The following is an 18,875-nucleotide window of genomic DNA, read 5'->3' as shown; positions in this document are numbered from 1 at the left end:
GATATGCCACACCTGTCAGGTGGATGGATTATCTTGGCAAAGGAGAAATACTCACAAACAGTGATATAAACAAATTTGTGCACAAAATTTGAGTGAAATACACGTTTTGTGAGTATGGAACATTTCATGGATTTTATTCCAGGTCATGAAACATGTGACCAACACTTTACATGTTGCGTTTATATTTTTGTTCAGTGCACACTGATATTGATTATTGCATTGTCACTTACTTGTGCACGTGACATTAAAACTTGATTCCGCCCTAGTTTTGGTCTTAAACCTGTTGCCTAATCAATTCCCTTTCACTAACGCTTTTAGCTATTCAGAGAATGCTGTTGGTCAGAGGGTATCAGTGCTGCAATACAGCCATTGGTTACAATACCAGAGCAGGATCTTTGTCATCTTTTCACAATGTGGGCTATTTACGTCTGGGACTGTGAGTGGAATGAGGGTTTTCTTGTTGTGCATAGCTTTAGGATGCACTCATAACCCCAGAATGAAACAGGGCCATGGCTCTGACTTCCCAAAATGCCTGGCGTCTGGTAAGCTTGACAGCCGCTTGGCATACTAATGGCAAGTTAATATTATTCTTATGAACTGCGAGTGACTTCACATGTTAGCGAGCACTCTGTCAAATTAATGTCAATTCCATTAATGCTGCCTTCTATTCCTCATCGCATGCCGCGCCGGGTCTCGCTCTCTCTCTCTCACAGACCCACACACAGACATGCGGGCATACACGTGCCCACGCACACACTCACACTGGCCCACACACTCGCCCACACACACACACACACACACACACACAGTTTTGATTCTTCACACAGAGGAGAGGAGAGATGAGACAGAGAGGAAAATGAATGTCCTGAATCATTTATCATACAGGTCCAAAAGTATAGATGATCCTGCGATGAAAATCTGTCCTGAGAAATGTCAGGATGATATTAACTCCAATACATCAAAGGACAGCTGCAGTCTCTGAGCTGACTGCCAACTAAAGCTCCTCTCCTTTCATTAAATACAGCAATACACCGCCACCGTCAATATCATCTACTCTGTTCTCTCTATCTGTCACATACAGACGAGTAAATAAAGACATAAACTGCAAGTCGCTTTCTTCAAAAGATTAACATTTTAAATGATGCAGAGCGAACATCATTAGCGGCTCCAATACAATCCCTTATATCTGTCCGATGCCACTGAAGTGTGTGTGAGAGAAATGAAAGAAAATTGCTTTTCCATGTAGATTTCTCATATCACTTCTGAGGCAAATACCACAGAATGGAGTAATGACTTTGTTAAGGATGAGTGGACAGATAGCAAGTTAAACAACATAGAGACCAATGTAATATTACAGCTTTTCATGCCCTCATGGAAGCCCTAATAGCCAAGTGTGATGACCAGTGACCAGTCTCCAGTATCCACTCATTCAGTAAATTGTAAAAATACTAAAATGAGGTTCAACTCACTGCACCTGCCTAAGCCAACACTACACTTCTCTGTGCTTTGCAACATGTTCAATATATCTTTCAACTGGGTCTGAGAACGAGAGCTGTGTAGTTCTAAATCAACCTGCATCACAGTAGTATCCCTATTCCAATCCTGCAAGGATCCAGAGAACGGAGGAATTGAACTCGTATTTACAATCCATTTCCACAGCTACAGCTATAGGCAATATGCATTTTCCTTCATGGGGCAGATATTTGTGCTGCAATGTATTAGCTATGCTAGTATTTTTAAATATTAATCTTTCCCATGTCACATATACATGATTTACCTGAAAGGAAAATATTGTTTTTTTAATAACACAAGCAAAGATTTATTGGCTGTCGTTACTCTTGTAATCACAATACCTCTCAAAGTAATCTATTTTAGCCCCATGGTGGGTAGACTTTATTCACCATTTACAGCTAGAAGAATTTTCTGCCAATATTCTTCATTATCCCTTAAATTCAAGTGTATGAACTTAAAGAGGAGAACATGCTTTAATCTAGTAAAGGTCAACATAGCAGTCCATTTCAGTGATTCAGTGTCTCATCTTGTAATTGGGCCCTTGGTTAAAGAGAATGCAACATTAAATGAAGACAAAGTTGCGGCTTTGATACATAACAAGAGAGAGTACCCTTCATTTGCAACCTTTAATCAGCCCGATGAGATCAGGTGTGTGTGTGTGTGTGTGTGTGTGTGTGTGTGTGTGTGTGTGTGTGTGTGTGTGTGTGTGTGTGTGTGTGATTTTACAACAGAAAGAGGGGAGAAATGAAAGGTAATGACTATTGATTACCTATGTGCATATGACCCCACAGGCTCTCCCTCTGCATTCTTAAATCAACTCAAATTATTGGAGTTGCTAATTTCGTGCTGTGGGAGGGTCAGAGAAGCAATGGGAGAATAATACCTCGCTCCACCCCGAGCCCTGCTCACTGAAGGTGAGGAAAACAATACGATGATGAAAAAGAGAACGCTTTTCTAGGAAAGCATGAGTGACTTATACTGTAGTTTAATGCATCATATTAGTTTGAGTTAAAGCTGATTCCCAAGGGAATAAAGATGGTGGTTATGGGTAACTTTTATGAGTATAATTCATATTTCATGTTGCTGACTGTCACTTTGCAGTGGTCTTAGCCCTCTGCATACACGCTCACATAACTGCTTATGATTAGCAAAGCAAATCCATTTAGGTGTGAAAAAAAGAACCCTATTACATGTATTCACATTTAATACACCTCAGGGAAATTGAAATTCCCTTTAAATTAAAAGATAAATTCATTATTATGGTGGCTATGCGGGCACACAAATTCAGGCACACGCTTTCATATGTCTTTTTTTTATGATTTATTTTTTACAAGAGCCCATGCTCTGAAATGGTTCTGAATGGAATAGGTATAAATTGTAGGGAGCTTGTTGGAAAACGCCTAGTTGGAAAATGTAGCCTCGGCTACACTGCAGGTAATATTATAGTGAACAGAGACAGTACTTTGCTGCCATCAGGTGGCAAAGAAAATAAAATCAATGTACCCAATGACGCATGTAATGCATATGGGATCTTACCGATCCATCACCAGGGCCTTATTCATAAAGAGTCTCAGAGTAGGAGTTCTAATCTAGGATCAGTTTTGTCTTTTAGATAATAATGAATAGATTACATGAACAAGGAGAACCTGATCCTAGATCAGCACTCCTACTTTGAGATACTATATGAATACAGGCCCAGGAAGGTATAATGAAAACCATTGCATAAGGCTTTTAAAATTACTTTTTAGTATGTTTGAGTAAATATGTGACCATTAATACAACAAATGCAACAACTTCAGTTCCTTTGTATTTTCATGTTTAATAATGTTTATTGTGTGGGGAATATTGGCCTTACACATTTAAATGAACGGTGCATTACATTTGACTCCTACTTTAAGTAGTGTCTAAATAGTAGTTGTATAATATATCCATGTTTCAAGCAAATTAACGTGAAGTTAAAACAAAAACAAAAAAACATTTGTGATGTGAAACCCACAGCCAATATCAGCATTGTATTTCATTCAGTCTTACAGGTACGTAAATATGGCCAGTAACCTTACACTGGCAGAACTACCGTATGGTGTTACCTATTCTCAGACTGGTTAGTCTTGGGGACAGACATCAGGGTGTCAGAGGAGGAAGGAGAAAGTACAGTTCAACACAAAGGGTCACTGATTGACAACACAGCCACAGTGACTGACAGGGCAAGGGACAGACACGACGACTGAGTTGTCGCACAGAAATAGAAATTGCCAGTGGTCTGAGGGGGTATGTGTTGTTGGAGCAGGCGGGTCAGTGTGAAAACAGACAGAAGCACTGGAGTTAGGCTGGAGAGCTCTCAATGGTGACAGACAGACATTCCTAATCCTACTGTATACGCAGGTTTGTAAATAAAACAAAAAAGGAGGGACTTTTACAATGGGGACGAATGAAAGACAGACAGAAAAATAAACAAAGTGACTGATGACTGACCAACAGAGGACTCTTACGCTGCTATTGATTGTTGCTAGTTGGTACTCTTTTACGCAGACAGCCCCCTGTTCTAAAGGGGACAATCAGACAGACCTATGACAACAGATGCTCACATGGCACCGGAGGGGTCCGACTCCTTGGGCCTGATGTTGCGGACCACGTGCTCCAGCTGGCCAGAGTCAGATACGTCATAGCTGGTCTTATACTTGGCCAGGATCTTCATCAGGGGGCGGAGCTTCAGCCACCATTGTTCCTTAGGGATCCTGTGGCTGCAGGGGGACAGACAGAGAGGGAGAGATTGTACAGTTGAAGTCGAAAGTTTACATACACCTTAGCCAAATACATTTAAACTCAGTTTTTCACAATTCCTGACATTTAATCCTAGCAAAAATTCCCTGTCTTAGGTCAGCTAGGATCACCACTTTATTTGAAGAATGTGAAATGTCACAATAATAGTAGAGAGAATTATTTATTTCAGCTATTATTTCTTTCATCACATTGCCAGTGGGTCAGAAGTTCACATACACTCAATTAGTACTTGGTAGCACTGCCTTTAAATTGTTTAACTTGGGTCAAATGTTTCGGGTAGCCTTCCACAAGCTTCCCACAATAAGTTGGGTGAATTTTGGCCCATCCCTCCTGACAGAGCTGGTGTAACTGAGTCAGGTTTGTAGGCCTCCTTGCTCGTACACGCTTTTCAGTTCTGCCCACACATTTTCTATAGGATTGAGGTCAGGGCTTTGTGATGGCTACTCCAATACCTTGACTTTGTTGTCCTTTGTTGGAAGTATGCTTGGGGTCATTGTACATTTGGAAGACCCATTTGTGACCAAGCTTCAACTTCCTGAATGATGTCTTGAGATGTTGCTTAAATATATCCATATCATTTGCCTTCCTCGTGATGCCATCTATTTTGTGAAGTGCACCAGTCCCTCCTGCAGCAAAGCACTCCCACAACATGATGCTGCCACCCCCGTGCTTCACGGTTGGGATGGTTTTCTTTGGCTTGCAAGCCTCCCCCTTTTTCCTCCAAACATAACAATTGTAACTATGGCCAAACAGTTCAATTTTTAATTCATCCGCCCAGAGGACATTTCTTCAAAAGGTATGATCTTTGTCCCCATGTGCAGTTGCAAACCGTAGTCTAGCTTTTTTTATGGTGGTTTTGGAGCAGTGGCTTCCTCCTTGCTGAGCGGCCTTTCAGGTTATGTCGATATAGGACTCGTTTTACTGTGGCTATAGATACTTTTGTACCTGTTTCCTCCAGCATCTTCACAAGGTCCTTTGCTGTTGTTCTGGGATTGATTTGCAATTTTCGCACCAAAGAACGTTCATCTCTAGGAGACAGAAAACGTCTCCTTCCTGAGCGGTATGACAGCTGCGTGGTCCCATGGTGTTTATACTTGCGTACTATTGTTTGTACAGATGAACGTGGTACCTTCAGGCTTTTGGAAATTGCTCCCAAGGATTAACCAGACTTGTGGAGGTCTACAATTCTTTTTCTGAGGTCTTGGCTGATTTCTTTTGATTTTCCCATGATGTCAAGCAAAGAGGCACTGAGTTTGAAGGTAGGCTTTGAAATACATCCACGGGTACACCTCCAATTGAGTCAAATGATGTCAATTAGCCTATCAGAATTTTCTAAAGCCATGACATCATTTTCTGGAATTTTCCAAGCTGTTCAAAGGCATAGTCAACTTAGTGTATGTAAACTTCTGACCCACTGGAATTGTGATACAGTGAATTATAAGTGAAATAATCTGTCTGTAAACAATTGATGGAAAAACGACTTGTGTCATGCACAAAGTAGATGTCCTAACAGACTTGCCAAAACTATAGTTTGTTAACAAGACATTTGTGGAGTGGTTGGAAAACGAGTTTCAATGACTACAACTTAAGTGTATGTAAACTTCCGACTTCAACTGTAACTACAGAACTACACTGGGATTATTTTAGATGTTCATGTAAAAACGCATAAGGGGCATTTCAAGTGGGACTTCAGGTGTAGGTGTTACTGTCAGGGGGTGCTGTAGAGTGACAAAAGATGTCAGAGGTAAAGTAACCTACACAAAGTCAGTTTCATCCTTCAGCTGTACGACGGGCTGGAAGACCAGGGCCCTGCGACGCATCCCCAACAGACAGCACGTGTCTTCAGTGTTGGCAAACACTCTCCCTACAAAACAACAACAGTCAGCAGTCACACACCCATCCATGGTTTATATGCCACTTCACAGTTATGGTCTAAGTTTCCAGTAAATTATTATGGTAATGGTTGGTGAGTCAACTTCCCACAATTGGAATGTCACTATACTGTCTACATGGATCTAGGATAATGTTTGAATGGGAAAGGGGAATACTGTTTTAATTTAGGTTTGACAGAATGAAACATCTAGGAGTCTTGCAACAGTGTGCTGAACAAGAGCAAACCGTGAACAAAGAAAAATACACAGAACCAGATATTATATCAAAATATAATATCTGACACGCCAACTGCAACTGCTACAAACACCAACTAAACTCTATTTGAGACATGTAACACTACAAGGGCATGATGGGTAAAGGGACATGGAACTAGATCTAATGAAATAGATGGTCATGGAGCCGGAGTCAATTAATAAAGTAATTTACCTTCATCTTATGTCATCCATGTGCACAACAAATAGACAAAAAACAAAGAAAAATGTAATGTTTTAACGTTAGCCTTAATCAAGAAACTAGTATAGTACTTATTTTACTATTTATTTACTTAGTAAATAAGTCATATTAAAACATTTACATGATGTGGTATGCACTTATAGTGCAGTATAAGCGCAATTGTCACTTTCATATATTATGGAATAGTTACTTGCAATTTCATCATGCAAAGTGTTTAACATTGCCCTTACACATTATATTAAATAACAAATACGCAAATGAAACCAGAGGGAATTTGAAATCTGCTGTGTGATGGATGCATTGTGAACAAAACTACCTAAAACACCCCAAAAAGTTATTGAAGGACTCCATGACAGATCCAGGTAAAGGTGCTGCATCACAATCACAATCTTCTCTGAGGACACTAGGAGTCTACTGGCATGACTACAGTCTTTACTACTGTACCTTGTCTGAAGGTCTCGTTCATTTTCTTGGTGAGCCATAGCATGGCTTTGGCCGAGATCTTTGTCCCAAAGTTGCGGTCGAAAGGAGATGGTGCCCCTCCCTTTCAAAACAATCACAACAGCTGTCACTGTATTCTCCTTTTCTCAAAAGTAGTGCACTATATAGGAAATAGGGATCCGTTTTGGACGCAACCACAGAGTATTCTACGGTTACCTACCTGCTGCATGTGTCCTAGTACATTCTTCCTGCAGTCGAACACTCCTCTCCCTTCCTCAGAGTACAGCTGGTAGATGAAGTCTGTCGTGTAGTTCTCGTTGCTGTTTTCATTTCTGCCACACCAAAATGAGAATGAGGGAGTGAGTGAGGGAGTGAGAGAGGGATTGAATGAGATGGTGAGTGAGTGGATACGTCCCAATTATCTCTCCTTTCTCCCAAAGTGTACACTTTTCTCTTGCCTTCACCCGAAAAGGAGATATTGGGACACATCCAGTGAGTTAGTGCACTGCGTTACCTGAGGACCAATCCTCTTTGAATGGCTCCTTTCATCTTCTCTGTCAGATGCTCAACGTTGGACTGAAAGAAAACATGCTACGAGTCAGTGTTCCTTCTCTTGACCAGCAAAAAGCATAACTGCACCTTAAACACATTGATCTATATTGGGCACAAATCCATTCTGTTCCACTTACACATGGTCTACTATAATACTGTACTGCTAGCCAAATAGAGCAGCTTAAGTATCTCACCTAAACAACAGTCTCTGCAAAGGCAGATGGTCATAACCTGACGTTAGCTGTTCTAACTGCTTAGGACATATTCCATTTACAGTATGTCATGGTTATGAGACCGCTATGAGGGTTCAAGTTGAAGGTTTGGGAGAGGTTTTTCTGAATTAACTTGCACATATATTTCTGTTTGTTTAAGTGTGCGTTTGTCTCACCTGAAGGTCCCTGATGTCAAAGGGTTCTTCGTAGATGTAGGCAGCGTCCGCTCCAGCAGCCAACCCCCCGACACTGGCCAGGTACCCACAGTACCCTCCCATGGTCTCAATGATGAACACCCGCCGCTTGGTCCCGCTGGCAGACTGCTTGATGCGGTCGCATGTCTGACATACACACACACACACTCACAGAGTTAGACAGACGCCTACAGCATTAGTCGGGAGATCAAATGAACAAACACACCATTCCAGGCAGACTACTGCCACAACAGAGGGTGTTCAAAACATGCGAACTAACTTTCTTTCTCATTCTGTTCAGACATAATAAGTTGAGAATTCCTGGATTGTTCACGACCACGCTATATTTACACATCTGAAGTGAATAAGTCAACCCAGGCTTCGTGATAGTACATCCCTCATCGTAGCGTTACTCCACCCTACTCATAGAAGACAACCATAAACCGTATTCTGGTACTGCCACAGGTCATTGAGTGGTTATGATACCACGACACGGCTTGCTTGCTATACTAAGCACACATAGGCCCATTCATTCTAAAATGTTCTATTCACCAAAAGACTGGGAGACCTGTAGAAGGCTAAAAAAGTAAATACTGTTTAGTGGTAGACATGTTACATTACATGCAGTGTGTGTGATACTGTCTAAACATTGCACATCTAAATGTTGTGATATTTTATAACAGAGGTAAAACATCTGGAAGAGAGATTTCAATCGATAAATCATCATAGTAGTGTGATCTTAGTGGGGGGGATTGTTCCTTACCTCCACGATGGAATTGAGGGCTGTGTCTGCCCCAATACTAAGGTCAGTGCCAGGCACATTGTTACTAATGGTGGCAGGCAGCATACACATGGGGATGCAAAACTCCTCATAGTTGGACCGAGCCTCATACAGCTGCAGAAGACACTCAAGCGCCTGAAGCAGTAGGCAGTAGTACAACACGCATTAGACAACCAGGAGGGAGACTTCTGACTGAGAGACGATCGAACACACCTCTCGGAGACACTGATCGAGTGTACCCTGCTATTCCGGGCTCTTTCCGTGTGATAGCAGCTATGGCTTCCCATTGGCAGAGGGGGGGAGGGGCGGAGAACGGAGGGAGGAAAGAGAGAGGGAAGGATGGAGGAAAAGGATAAGGTAAGGATCTGGGAGAGGAGGTAGGGAGGAGAGAGGAGGGGGTGGAGAGGTTGGAGGGTTGAAAGAAGAAGGGATTCCTCTGATGGAGAGGCAGAGAGGTCTGTTTGGGTTTCGCAGCTCAATGCAGCTGGTGACACTGCCTACTGTACCTCAGCCAATCGGAAGGGTGGCTGGAGGCGGGGTACACAGGTGGCAGGACAAGCACTGGTCAAGTCCGCAAACAGAGGATGAGGATGATGACGGAGGGGAGGGGGGGGGAGATGAAGGAGGAAGAGATGTCGGTCAACTTGTAGCCCAGACTGGACCACTGCCTTGTTGTTTCACAACATGCTGTTTGGACTGCATGCAACAACTTTGTGATGTTGTGCCTAACTGCTGTATACAATCCTTTAAAGAGGACTCTTGTACAGTAACTCTTTTACAAGGACCTTTGTAAAAGCGAACTGGACTAGATTCTGGTGCATGAACACTCACTAAAGTATTTAACCGTGTGCTAAAAAAAAAGAACTGTTCACCATTTTGCTGTAATCTTTACACAAAACACTTACTAAGGGATCGTTCTAAAAAAAATGTATGCAAACTTAGCAATAGCACACACGTAGTATCAATGTGATGTTAGCAGTTAGCAGTCAGCTAGAGCTTCAACAGCTAACTAACTACTTAGCTACCACAACTTAACAACTACAGCATGTTAGTTTGTGCACTTTGGAGGGTAAAAGAGCGTTCTATTAAACACTAAGCAGTGTAAAGCCTGAACGTTGTTGACCGTTGGTCTTTGTTAATGAGGTAGGTACACACACAGTCAAGGGGCAGGCTGGAGCAAACATGGTGGCCACCACGACACATAGGTACGGTCAAAGCATGCCTCCATGTCATTACGCACTTACCTGGGAGTGCTAGGGACAACTCGGCTTTGGTTTACCAGCCATCCAATTTCCCCTCTGGGGATCAATAAAGTTTATTCAAATTCAAACTATGTGTTATGAATGTTTATCTGTTAGTTATAAACTGAGGGAAATATTTAACCAACATTCACTGCATGGTTGTTAATTGCAGTAACGGTGTTATTGAATCAATTGTTACATTCAGTCAAATTTAGTACAGTAAATAAAATAAAACATTTTCCTATTCAGGTCCAAAACCTTTTGCCCTGTCAACTGTATCAATGCAAATGTTGGCCAGGATAGCTGATCGTGATAGCTGATTGGCTGATGCTGGTAAATGAAAGGCCGAGCAGGTTGGTCCAGGTCAGCGTTGCCCGTTTATGTGATTGGCTGAGCCTACCAGGAAGTAGGTATGGCTATCTCTTTTTTTTCCAGCCTCGCTTACATCAGTGATGGCGTTCAGAGCTGTGTCAGCGCCAATGCTGAGGTCTGAACCCGGCACATTGTTGGAGACAGTGGCTGGCACCATGACCATGGGCACACAGAACTCGTCATATTTCCCACGGGCTTCTAACAATTCCATGAGTCCCAGGTAGGCCTGCAGGGCAGAGCCAGAGCCAGGGGTTTTAGTTACGAGATGGTGCTGATAAAGCAGACTGACAGTCAGGGAGGAGGAGACATGAAAGGATGCCAAGGGAGAGCCAAGTCTATCACAACGGACAGCAGCGTGAAACAGACAGGTACCACTCCAGACATACACACACAGTGTTCCTACACACGTGTGCATACACGCGTACAAGCACACACACACACACACAAACTCAATTGAACACACTCTTACATACACATATATAGAAAGCTGGTGAGCCTAGTGCACAGGTGTGCGTGAAATGACGTGTGACTTAATGTGCATTCTGTGTTTTCCAGTGGGACCAAATTATCACTTATCTTTTAAGTTTCAGAACGTTGGTTCACTATTCATTTTAATGTTTTGAATGCCTCAACTAAAGGATCTATTCTAGGTTTTGAACTGAAATCAAAAACTGAACAATGAACCAACTGTTTTTTTCGAATTCTTAAATTGAATTGATTATTCATTTACTTATGCACTTGATGCAACAATAAGTACCAAATAATGTGTATGGCTTTGCATTAAAGCAGGTGGGTACGAGCCAACGCTACAAAGAAGCAGATTGATGGAAAGGGTTGGCAAAATCAACATAACAATGTTCTCTATGATGAACTCACACAATAAGCATTACAAAGTTATATATATTAGTTAAATATACATATTAATACTTTACATCTACAGTATAATACATGTGAATGATTCATTTGAATCATGAATTTAATTACAAATATACAGTACCAGTCAAAAGTTTGGACACACCTACTCATTCAAGGGTTTTTCTTTATTTTTATTATTTTCTACATTGTTGTAGAATAATAGTGAAGACATCAAAACTATGAAATAACACATATGGAATCATGTAGTAACCAAAAAAATCTAAATATGTTTAATATTTTTCAAAGTAGTCACCCTTTGCATTGATGACAGCTTTGCACACTCTTGGCATTCTCTCAACCAGCTTCACGAGGAATGCTTTTCCAGCAGTCTTGAAGGAGTTCCCACATAATGCTGAGCACTTGTTGGCTGCTTTTTCTTCACTCTATGGTCCAATTTATCCCAAACCATCTCAATTGGGTTTAGGTCGGGTGATTGTGGAGGCCAAGTAATCTGATGCAGCACTCCATATCTCTCCTTCTCAAATAGCCCTTACACAGCCTGGAGGTGTGTTGGGTCATTGTCCTGTTGAAAAACAAATGATAGCGCAAACCAGATGGGATAACCAGATGGGATGGCGTATCGCTGCAGAATGCTGTGGTAGCAATGCTGGTTAAGTCTGCCTTGAATTCTAAATAAATCACTGACAGTGTCACCAGCAAAGCACCCCCACACCATCACACCTCCTCCTCCATGCTTCACGGTGGGAACCACACATGCGGAGATCATCCGTTCACCTACTCTGCGTCTCACAAAGACACCGCGGCTAGAACCAAGAATCTCCAATTTGGACTCATCAGACCAAAGGACAGATTTTCACCAGTCTAATGTCCATTGCTTGTGTTTCTTGGCCCAAGCAAGTCTCTTCTTATTATTGGTGTCCTTTAGTAGTGGTTTCTTTGCAGCAATTCGACCATGAAGGCCTGATTCACGCAGTCTCCTCTAAACAGTTGATGCTGAGATGTGTCTGTTACTTAAACTCTGTGAAGCATTTATTTGGGCTGCAATCTGAGGTGCATGTCTAGTAACTCTAATAAACTTGTCCTCTGCAGCAGAGGTAACTCTGGGTCTTTCTTTCCTGTGGCGGTCCTCATGAGAGCCAGTTTCCTCATAGCGCTTGATGGTTTTTGCAAATGCACTTGAAGAAACTTTAAAATTACCTGAAATTTTCCGGATTGACTGACCTTGATGTCTTAAAGTAATGATGGACTGTCGTTTCTCTTTGCTTATTTGAGCAGTTCTTGACATAATATGGACTCGGTCTTTAACCAAATAGGGCTATCTTCTGTATACCACCCCTACCTTGTCACAACACAACAGATTGGCTCAAATGGATTAAGGAAAGAAATTCCACAAATTCATTTTTAACAAGGCACACCTGTTAATTGAAACGCATTCCAGGTGACTACCTCATGAAGCTGGTTGAGAGAATGCCAAGAGTGTGCAAAGCTGTTATCAAGGCAAAGGGTGGCTACTTTGAAGAATCTCAAATTTAAAATATATTTTGATTTAACACTTTTTTGGTTACTACATGATTCCATATGTGTTGTCTTCACTATTATTCTACAATGTAGAAAATAACACAAATAAAGAAACTCTTGAATGAGTAGGTGTCCAAACTTTTGACTGGTACTGTATATATTGTAAAATACATGAAAAATGTCTAAAAATAAAATCTAACACAAAGCTTGAAATTCATGAAATAATAATATCTACTATATAGCAAAAACAACAGGCGTCAACATACCTCGAATCCTCCGATAACTAACAATGCATTTATGTTATGTGCTCGCATCTGCTCAGCAATTTTTTCAACATACTTTGCAGGGAGAGTTCTGAAAAAAGAAAATGGGATAAAGCAACAGAAAATTTAGAGAAAGTTTAACATTTAGTGTGTGAGGTGGGGGGGGGGACCCTACCTGTGTACTGTAAAAAATATTTGCACTTCAGCATGGTTTTGGGGCACAGTCGATGCCACCCTGGGCTACGGGCCAGAAGGTCGAGGGTTCACTGACCACCACAGTCGAGTTCACTTTCCCTGCCTGTCATTACACTACGATCAGAGCCGGCTGCAGACAATAATCAGCTAGGGGGAATCAGTTTTTCTACATTTTGATGCTATATTTATAATTATATAAAATAAATGCAATGATTTTCCACCAACAGGTTTCTGTGCCAATGCACCACACACAACCAATAAGCAACGCATAACTCCATACCGATTACCGACCCCGAGCGCTTCATCATGGTTTGCATTTTCAACACCACAATCAAATACAGTATGACAATCTCGACTAACAGAAAATACATCCCTCTCTACTCAGTATCAAAGGCTTGGCAATCTCTGAATGTTATTAAACTTTCTGGTGTTTTGTATCAGATGTTTCTTTCCATTCATCGAATGGCCGGTGTGCAGTTTGGATGCTGAAATGATATTTGAGTGGAGTGGATGAATGTGCGCGGGTAGTCTACAGGAGACTTCTGAAGTAGCCTAATCAGCTTGAAACATTTTGACTGGTTGCGTTTATGCAACACAAAAAAAAGGTAATACATTTTAAAAGTTAAAGATGTACTATGCAGAAATCACTCAGCCATTTCCTGGTTGCTAAAATTCTAATAGTTTCCCTAATTTCAGTTTGTGACAAAACAAGCAAGTACAGTGTAGATAATCATTGTACCATCTAAACTGCTGTGAAATATATTTTCCATAACCCAGAAATATTGTATTTTTGGCTGTTTGTAGCTGGTGTACAAAACCGAAAGTAAAAGACGCACAAACTAAACTTAAACACGGGAGGCATAGAAATAGCGCACATGGAACTTATCTAGCGCTTCTTAGAATTGCTTTCAATGCAAATTACATATATAACTCATATTTCTATGTGAATTTGGTCGGTTCGCCCAAAAAGTTACATATTGCAGCTTTAAATTACAAATATTTAAGACTATATTGAAACATTAGGTTCTAGGTCAAGGAACAGCCGCTCGGATCGGAAAGGGAGCAGAACGCTTGTTAAGCTTTCCTGAATAACTGGGCCTGCTGTGCGCATAGGCCTATGTGGCCCCAGGACAACTTGGAAGACAGCGCATCCATATCAGAAGTAAAAATACAGCCAGATTGTCCTGTACTGTGCCTTTCTAGACTGTATAATCTGTTCAGAGTAGACCCACAACTGTTCCAAATGGAATTAATGGAAGTAAGCATTCAAATAACAGGGCTTTTGTGCCATTATTCAAATTACATTTTCACTGCAGTTTACAGCCTAGAGTAGAATTGTACTCAAAACAATAATTGTACAAATATTAATTGCATTGTAGTGTTGTAGGCTAGTCTAGGTAGGATAATTATATTTAAATCGCTGTATAACAGATTTTTGTATTTTTTAACCTCTCTAGGGTAGGGGGCAGTATTTTCACATCCGGATAAAAAACATACCCGATTTAATCTGGTTATTACTACTGCCCAGAAACTAGAATATGCATATGAATTTTTTGATTTGGATAGAACACACCCTAAAGTTTCTAAAACGGTTTGAATGGTGTCTGTGAGTATAACAGAACTCATATGGCAGGCAAAAACCTGAGAAGATTCTGTACAGGAAGTGCCCTCTGACCATTTCTTGGCCTTCTACACTCTTTATTGAAAACAGAGGATCTCTGCTGTAACGTGACACTTTCTAATGCTCCCATAGGCTCTCAGAAGGCGCCAGAACGTTGAATGATGACTCTGCTGTCCCAGGCTGAAAAACAGTAGCGCATTTGGTAAGTGGTCGATCTGAGAACAATGAGACGGGGGTGCGTGTGCACGAGACGACTCCATTTTCAACTTTGTCTTTGAACGAAAACAGGGTTTCCCGGTCGGAATATTATCGCTATTTTACGAGAAAAATCGCATAAAAATTGATTTTAAACAGCGTTTGACATGCTTCGAAGTACGGTAATGGAATATTTTGAATTTTTTTGTCACGATACGCGTCCGCGCGTCACCGTTCGGATAGTGTCTTGAACGCAAGAACAAAACAGAGGATATTTGAACATAACTATGGATTATTTTGAACCAAAACAACATTTGTGGATGAAGTAGAAGTCCTGGGAGTGCATTCTGACGAAGAACAGCAAAGGTAATCCAATTTTTCTTATAGTAAATCTGAGTTTGGTGAGTGCCAAACTTGGTGGGTGTCAAAATAGCTAGCCCGTGATGGCGAGCTATCTACTCAGAATATTGCAAAATGTGCTTTTGCCGAAAATATATTTTCAAATCGGACACCGCGATTGCATAAAGGAGTTCTGTATCTATAATTCTTAAAATAATTGTTATGTTTTTTGTGAACGTTTATCGTGAGTAATTTAGTAAATTCACCGAAAGTGTTTGGTGGGAATGCTAGTTCTGAACGTCACATGCTAATGTAAAAAGCTGGTTTTTGATATAAATAAATAACTTGATTGAACAAAACATGCATGTATTGTATAACATAATGTCCTCGGAGTGTCATCTGATGAAGATCATCAAAGGTTAGTGCTGCATTTAGCTGTGGTTTTGGTTTTTGTGACATTATATGCTAGCTTGAAAAATGGGTGTCTGACTATTTCTGGCTGGGTACTCTGCTGACATAATCTAATGTTTTGCTTTCGTTGTAAAGCCTTTTTGAAATCGGACAGTGTGGTTAGATTAATGAGAGTCTTGTCTTTAAAATGGTGTAAAATAGTCATATGTTTGAGAAATTGAAGTAATAGCATTTCTAAGGTATTTGAATATCGCGCCACTCGATTCCACTGGCTGTTGACTAGGTGGGACGATTTCGTCCCACATACCCTAGAGAGGTTTTAAGTGAGGCAAGTCAGCGAAAAAAAAAAGACAATACAGGCTGACTACTAGCATCTATTGATTTGCAATGTCCAATAAACAGAATGTCTAAATCAACTTAAAGTATATACAAAATGAGTTTTACAGCAACAATTTGAAAGGAAGGCTACAGCCCCAAACATTTTATTTACTCTTTGCAATTCACAAATTATTATTTTGATTCCCATCATTCGATTCACGGGATATAACCAAATCCCAACTGCACATCATTCAATTCATAACAAAGAATTGTTAAAAAAAATACTTTCATAGGAATTAAATGAATCACTTTTTTCTTTTTTTACTATTTTGAGAAATGTGAAGAGGGGCATCCGTTATATATCAAATGAAATGTGTATGGCCTAAACAAGATCAATACGGGAGCTTTAAGAGCTGTGTTTCTCATGTGTTTACTGTTCTTCCATGCGCAATGACGCACCTGCCTCTCTGCTGCCTATCAGCTACTCTTCTATGTTTTTCTTGTGGATTCATATTGAACATTTGTGCAGATTTCAATGACTTTCTATGTGATATGATTGCTAGTTAACCTATTGCAGATCTGGACAAACGATCCACCTACCGCTATTGTCACTAAGCATAGAGGGCAGGATAGTGTAAGTGTACAGAAAAGCGTAGCGCATAAGGGAAGTACCAAAACACCTTGATAGGGGATACGTGTGCACGCAGATAAGGAAATTTGGCTATATGGAAGAAATGATATAGTTTCTCTAAATGCTGTATTATAAACTATTATAGTCAAGTTCGTAATATTATATCAAATAAATTTGCATTTGGGATGGAGACTTTACCGTTTTGTTCCCAACAGAGATCCACCTTGCCCTGTCCATCCTCCGACATCTGCCCATTTGATCTCTTTAATCTGAAGGGACAAAAACACATCAAAACAAATCAAATCACATTTTATTGGTCACATCCACGTTTAGCAGATGGTATTGCGGATGTAGCGAAATGCTTGAGAAAATATTGTAGCCTACTGTAACTTGTATTGCCCTTACAGTGGCGTGCGAAAGTATTCACCCCCTTGGCATTTTTCCTATTTTGTTGCCTTACAACCTGGAATTAACATGGATTTTTGGGGGGTTTGTATCATTTGATTTACACAACATGCCTACCACTTGGAAGATGCAAAATATTTTTTATTGTGAAACAAACAAGAAAAAAACGGAAAACTTGAGTGTGCATAACTATTCATCCCCCCAAAGTCAATACTTTGTAGAGCCATCTTTTGCAGCAATTCTACCTGCAAGTCTCTTGGGGTATGTCTCTATAAGCTTTGCACATCTAGCCACTGGGATTGTTGCCCATTCTTCAAGGCAAAACTGCTCCAGCTCTTTCAAGTTGGATGGGTTCTGCTAGTGTACAGCAATCTGTAAGTCATCCCACAGATTCTCAAATTGGATTGAGGTCTGGGCTTTGACTAGGCCATTCCAAGACATTTAAATGTTTCCCCTTAAACCACTCGAGTGTTGCTTTATCAGTATGCTTAGGGTCATTGTCCTGAAGGAAGGTGAACCTCCATCCCAGTCTCAAATCTCTTGAAGACTGAAACAGTTTTCCCTCAAGAATTTCCCTGTATTTAGCGCCACCCATCATTCCTTCAATTCTGACCAGTTTCCCAGTCCCTGCAGATGAAAAACATCCCCATAGCATGATGCTGCCATCACCATGCTTCACTGTTGGTGTTCTCGGGGTGATGAGAGGTGTTGGGTTTGCGCCAGACATAGCATTTTCCTTGATGGCCAAAAAGCTACATTTTAGTCATATCTGACCAAAGTACCTTCTTCCATATGTTTGGGGAGTCTCCCACATGCCTTTTGGCAAACACCAAACGTGTTTGCTTATTTTCTTCTTTAAGTAATGGCTTTTTTCTGGCAACTCTCCCGTAAAGCCCAACTCTGTGGAGTATAAGGCTTAAAGTGGTCCTATGGACAGATACTCCAATCTCCGATGTGGAGCCTTGCAGCTCCTTCAGGGTTATCTTTGGTCTCTTTGTTGCCTCTCTGATTAATGCCCTCCTTGCCTGGTCTGTGAGTTTTGGTGGGCAGCCCTCTCTTGGCGGGTTTGTTGTGGTGCCATATTCTTTCAATTTTTTATAAAAAGGATTTAATGGAGCTCTGTGGGATGTTCAAAGTTTCTGATATTTTTTATAACCCAACCCAGATCTGTACTTCTCCGCAACTTGTTTGGAGAGCTCATTGGTCTTCATGGTGCAGCTTGCTTGGTGGTGCCCCTTGCTTAGTGGTGTTGCAGACTCTGGGGCCTTTCAGAACAGGTGTGTATATATATATATATATATACTGAGATCATGTGACAGATCATGTGACATTTAGATTGCACACAGGTGGACTTTATTTAACTAATTATGTGACTTCTGAAGCTAATTGTTTGCACCAAATCTAATTTAGGGGCTTCACAGCAAAGGGGGTGAATACATATGAACGCACCACTTTTGAATTTTTTAGAATTTTTGAAAGATGTTATTTTTTTGCTTCACCAATTTTGACTATTTTGTGTATAAAAATCCATTTAAATTACAGGTTGTAATGCAACAAAATAGGAAAAACGTCAAGAGGGATGAATACTTTTGCAAGGCACTGTACCAGTCTACCCTATACACATGATGCCCAAATAAGTATTTTGTCAAAAACATTCAGTAGCCTACATCT

At 40.8% G+C, this 18,875-nt stretch overlaps 1 protein-coding gene across 7 annotated transcripts in view; it reads right to left on the bottom strand.

Moving 5' to 3' along the window:
- Nucleotides 1-3,311: 3,311 nt before the first annotated feature.
- Nucleotides 3,312-18,875, bottom strand: part of pfkpa (phosphofructokinase, platelet a) — a 35,268-nt gene continuing 19,704 nt past the window's right edge. For 2 of the 7 annotated variants that reach the window (XM_029699132.1, XM_029699150.1), the window contains exons 14-23: nt 16,998-17,068; nt 13,093-13,180; nt 8,802-8,954; nt 8,021-8,185; nt 7,595-7,656; nt 7,301-7,412; nt 7,084-7,183; nt 6,613-6,618; nt 6,052-6,157; nt 3,312-4,253 (exon numbers count right to left, since the gene is read on the bottom strand). In XM_029699132.1, coding sequence (XP_029554992.1) covers nt 4,094-4,253; nt 6,052-6,157; nt 6,613-6,618; nt 7,084-7,183; nt 7,301-7,412; nt 7,595-7,656; nt 8,021-8,185; nt 8,802-8,954; nt 13,093-13,180; nt 16,998-17,068 — 1,023 coding nt within the window. In that variant the 3' untranslated portion in view covers nt 3,312-4,093. Of the gene's footprint in view, nt 4,254-6,051; nt 6,158-6,612; nt 6,619-7,083; nt 7,184-7,300; nt 7,413-7,594; nt 7,657-8,020; nt 8,186-8,801; nt 8,955-10,505; nt 10,659-13,092; nt 13,181-16,997; nt 17,069-18,875 lie in introns of all 7 variants that reach the window. The other 5 variants (XM_029699159.1, XM_029699175.1, XM_029699167.1 and 2 more) reach the window with 3 other exon arrangements.

This window comes from Salmo trutta, chromosome 2 (genome assembly GCF_901001165.1).
Source record: "Salmo trutta chromosome 2, fSalTru1.1, whole genome shotgun sequence".
NCBI lineage: Eukaryota > Metazoa > Chordata > Actinopteri > Salmoniformes > Salmonidae > Salmo > Salmo trutta.
This window is presented reverse-complemented; position numbering and strand designations above follow the sequence as displayed.